This window comes from Babylonia areolata, chromosome 20 (genome assembly GCF_041734735.1).
Source record: "Babylonia areolata isolate BAREFJ2019XMU chromosome 20, ASM4173473v1, whole genome shotgun sequence".
In the NCBI taxonomy this organism is placed as follows: domain Eukaryota; kingdom Metazoa; phylum Mollusca; class Gastropoda; order Neogastropoda; family Buccinidae; genus Babylonia; species Babylonia areolata.
In genome coordinates this window covers 44088089-44093088 of record NC_134895.1, presented here as the reverse complement: position 1 = coordinate 44093088, position 5000 = coordinate 44088089, and the positions used below count along the sequence as shown (strand labels likewise).

The 5000-nt window shown below is 51.6% G+C and overlaps 1 protein-coding gene across 1 annotated transcript in view; it reads right to left on the bottom strand.

Annotated features, from left to right (window-relative positions):
* Positions 1–4109, bottom strand: part of LOC143294621 (uncharacterized) — a 5217-nt gene extending 1108 nt beyond the window's left edge. Inside the window, exon 1 of the mRNA XM_076605997.1 lies at positions 4059–4109. Within this exon, the coding sequence (XP_076462112.1) occupies positions 4059–4109 (51 nt within the window). The remainder of the gene's footprint in view (positions 1–4058) is intronic.
* Positions 4110–5000: the final 891 nt, after the last annotated feature.

Sequence of the window (5000 nt, the reverse complement as noted above, 5' to 3'; positions counted from 1 at the left end):
TACAGCGCTACCCATTTTTTAAAATTGTTTTTTCCTGCTTCTAGTTTTATTTGTTTTTCCTATCAAAGTGGATTTTTCAACAGAATGTTGCCAGGAACAACCCTTTTGTTGCCGTGGGTTCTTTTACGTGCGCTATATGCATGCTGCACACAGGACCTCGGTTCATCGTCTCATCCCAATGACTAGCGTCCAGACCACCACCCAAGGTCTAGTGAAGTGGGAGAAAATATCGGCGGCTGAGCCGTGATTCGAACCAGGGCGCTCAGATTCTCTCGCGTCCTAGGCGGACGCGTTACCTCTAGGCCATCACTCCACTTACACTACACCACACTACGCTACACTACACCACACTACACTACACCACACTACACCACACCACACTAAACCATACTACGCTACACCACACTACACTACACCACACTACACCACACCACACTAAACCACACTACACCACACTACACTACACCATGCTACACCACACTACGCTACATACACCACACTACACTACACAACACTTTACTACACTTCACTACATTACAGTTAACTCCCCACTACACTACACTACACTGGTGTGGTGGTGGTGTGTCCATCGAGATCGATGATGACCATCGTTGTCATCCAGATGGGGGATGGGGGATGGGGGGAGGGTGGTGGTGTGGTGGGGGGAAGGATGCTCATGAATCTATCTGTGAGTGCGCAGATGGCTGAATAGTCCAATCTGCGCACGAAATGTTCGCTGACAGTTGGGGCAGACAAAGACAGGCATATCATTGTTAGGGAGCTTGTTTGCCCGTGACTTTCTGGCCTGCCTCTTCTCAACAGCTGCAGCAGTCCTGTTGGCCTCGCACAACCTGGCGCCTTTGTGCACAGCAGCGCGCCATTTGTCACGGTCCACTGCAGATTCCTCCCAGGAGTCAGGGTTGATATCAAACGCTTTCAGAGAGACTTTCAGAGTATCTCTGAAGCGCTTCTTCTGACCTCCGTGTGATCTCTTCCCTTGTTGCAGCTCGCCATAGAAGAGCCTTTTGGGCAGCCGATGGTCCTGGCATGCGCGCCACGTGTCCAGCCCAGCGAAGCTGGTACTGCATCAGGATGGTGAAGATGCTGGGAAGGGTGGCTTTTGCGAGCACCTCTGTGTCTGGGGTCTTGTCTTGCCACTTGATGTTCAGTAGCTTCCTGAGGCATGTTGTGTGGAAGTGGTTCAGCTTCTTGGCATGTCGTTGGTACACTGTCCAAGTTTCGCAGGCGTACAGTAGTGTGGGGAGAACTACTGCTCTGTAGACCTTTAGCTTGGTCTCAAGACTAATGCCTCTTCTGTTCCAGACATTTGCATTGAGTCTACCAAAAGTTGCGCTTGCTCTTGCAATCCTGACGTTCACTTCATCGTCGATGGTCGCATTTCGTGACAGTGTGCTGCCAAGGTATGTGAAACCGCTCCACCGCACTGAGTCTCTGACCGCTGACTGTGATGTTGGGCTCAACGTAGGGTTTCCCTGGGGCTGGCTGATGGAGAACTTCAGTTTTCCTCGTGCTGATGGTAAGGCCGAAGTTCCTGCTGGCAGTGGCAAACTTGTCGACGCTGAGTTGCATGTCAACTTCAGATCCAGCGTTGAGGGCACAATCATCAGCAAACAAAAAGTCTCTGATGATGTCTGTCATGACCTTCGTTTTTTGCTTGAAGCCTTCTGAGGTTAAACAGCTTGCCATCTGTTCGGTACTTTAGGCCGATTCCAACATCGCCATCTCTGAAGGCATCAGTAAGCATTGCAGAGAACATGAGGCTGAACAGCGTTGGAGCCAGGACGCAGCCTTGCTTGACACCATTTGTGACAGCAAAAGGAGCAGATGTTTCACCATTGTCCTGGACTCGAGCCTGCATGCCTTCATGGAATTGGCTGACCAAGGAAATAAATTTCCGAGGGCATCCGTACTTGGCCATGATCTTCCACAGTCCCTCTCTACTCACGGTGTCGAAGGCCTTAGTGAGGTCAACATAGGTGGAGAACAGATCAGCATTTTGCTCCTGACATTTCTCTTGCAGCTGCCTTGCAGCAAACACCATGTCAGTGGTTCCACGCTCTTTCCGGAATCCACATTGGCTCTCAGGCAAATGACCTTGGTCAAGGTGTGCTGTGAGGCGGTTAAGTAGGATCCTGGCAAGTATCTTGCCTGCGATGGAGAGCAAGGAAATGCCCCGATGGTTATCACAGGCTTGCCGGTTCCCCTTTCGCTTGTACAAGTGAATGATAGATGCATCTTTGAAATCCTGGGGGATCGTCTCTTCTTTCCACATGAGTGAGTACAGCTGATGAAGCTTCTCAGTCAGCACAGTGCCTCCATCCTTGTAGACCTCTGCTGGTATGGAGTCTAAGCCAGGTGCTTTGCCACTGGATAGCAGACGGATTGCTTTCTGGGTCTCAAGAAGTGTTGGCGGATCGTCCAGTGCTTCGTTGGTGGGGACTTGTGGGAGACGGTCTATGGCTTCATCATTTATGGAGGAAGGGCGATTTAAGACACTGTTGAAGTGCTCAGCCCATCGTTCGAGAATGTTCTCCTTCTCGGTGATCAAGGTATTCCCATCTGCACTGAGGAGGGGGGATGATCCTGAGGATGTGGGGCCGTAGACTTCTTTTAAGGCATCATAGAACCTCTTCATATCGTGCCTGTCAGCATATCCCTGGATCTCATCAGCTTTGTCACTCAGCCACTTATCCTGCATCTGGCGTAACTTTTGCTGAACAGTCCTGCGGATGGCATTGTATGCATCCTTTTTTGATGTGGACTTTGGGTTGCTCAGGTGGGCTTGATGCAGACGGCGTTTCTCATCCAGAAGCTGGTTGATTTCATCACAGTTTTCATCAAACCAGTCTTTGTGCTTTCTGGTCATGGGTCCCAGGGTCTCTGAAGCTGTACTATAGATCAGCTCACGCAGGGTCCTCCAGTCAGACTCCACATTCTGGTTGTCCAGAGAGGCGGATTCCAGGACGATCTTCCAGCAGCTCCACAAAGGACTGTTTGATGGTAATGCTTTTCAGCTTAGCGATGTTGAGCCGTTTTGGAGCCTTCTGGCCTTGGGGGCGTCTCTTGGGTTGGGATTCGAATATTCAGCTTCGAGGACTACAAGGCGATGGTCTGCTCCAACACTCGGCGCCGCACATGGTCTTTTGTTACACGTACATCTTGCCTATCCCTTTTCCTGACGATGACATAATCGATGAGATGCCAATGCTTTGAGCGAGGGTGCATCCATGACGTCCTGTTACGGGTAGGGAGGCAGAAAACTGTGTTGGTTATCAGCAGTTCGTGCTCTGCACAGGTCTGAAGCAAAAGCAATCCATTTGGGTTGCAGTGGCCCACACCGTGCTTTCCAATCACTCCATCCCAGGAGATGTAGTCAGAGCCAACTCTAGCATTGAAGTCCCCAAGAATGATGAGCTTGTCTGCTTTAGGGATGGCAGCAATGACAGAGTGAAGGTCCTCGTAGAACTTCGCCTTCACTTCATCCGGGTTGGTCATGGTTGGGGCGTAGGCACTGACAATGGTGAGGTGCTTCTGGCCAGATGCAGTGGGAGTTTTCATGGTCATAAGCCTATCGTTGACTCCCTTTGGGATTCCAGCTAGCTTGCTGACAAGTGCTGTTTTTACTGCAAAACCAACGCCAGCCTCACGTCCGCTCTTCGCTTCCTCGTCCACTCCAGAAGAAGGTGTAACCAGATCCCCGTTCACCAAAATCCCTTGCCTGCAAAACCGGTCTCATCAAGCTGCGATGTCGATGTTTATTGGCAGTTCGGATGCAACTAGTGCTGTTCTCCTTTGGGGGTTTTTCCCCTTTACCGTCCAGGAGAGTCCCTTTTGTTTCCCAACCCAAAAGGGGAGAGGAACGATCCTTTTTTTTTTTTTCCCTTTTTTTCTCTTTGTTTCGACCCGATGTAGGGCCCCGCCCGCCGCGGGATGCTGGCCAGGGGGATATGGAGCAGGCAATTTTTAGGGCACCTTTTCTAGCCCCTTCCCCCCCATGCCAGGGAGGTAGGGAGTCATTCCTAAAGAGGTGCTCAGACCTCAGACGGGTGCCGACTCCCTTCCGCTCCTGTCGACGAAGAAGACCCCATGCCCGGCCGCTGGTGCAGCTGCGGTGGTTGCCAGTGTACCCCCCCTGTCGTTTCGGTCGCTCCCCTGTCGCCACAAGGGCTTGGGGGGGATGAAAGATGAAGGATGAAAGGTCTTTTGGATGATGATGACTTCCGATGAGTTTTTTTAAATAAGAGGGGTTGCGAAACGTCGACCCACTCTCCCCGTCCGGTCCACCAATTTTTAGTGGGAAGACTAAGTCAGACGATGGGGGATGAGCAGGATCATGGATGACCAAGATATCCTTTTCGGTTCCATCTGCTTCTCCCCACGTGCGTTGCTGTAAAACGCCCTTTCCCCTCCTTCTTCCCCAGATTCTGCCCGGGTCCGAAATTTCCCCATGCATGGGGGGACACACCCGGGGGCCAAATGCGTGTGGCAGCACACCGCCAGGGAGCTGATGGGCCCTTGGTGGCTTCCTGAGCCGACGCCCTTTTTTGGTCTCCTAAGGGTGCTAGCCACCCGCCTCACCAATCCAAAGGGGGCGGTGGAAGTGCCGGTTAGTCGGGCAACCCCCACCCCCGAAAGGGTTTTATGGATTAAGGTTACCGTAGCAGATCTAAAGACACTACCCACATAACTACACCACCAAACTACACTTTACCCATCCACACCAACACACTACACACACTACCCACACTAACCAACCCAAACCACACCACACCACACCCCCAAAAACTACACAAACCAACATCAAACCCAATTTAACCCCACCACACCCTCACACACACACCCACCACCTAACACACACACACAACCACACAACCCCACCACCACACCCCCAACACAACACCACCATACCCAAACACACACACTCCTAAAACCCCCCTACCACAAAAAATAAAATCCCCCACACACACACACACTACTAC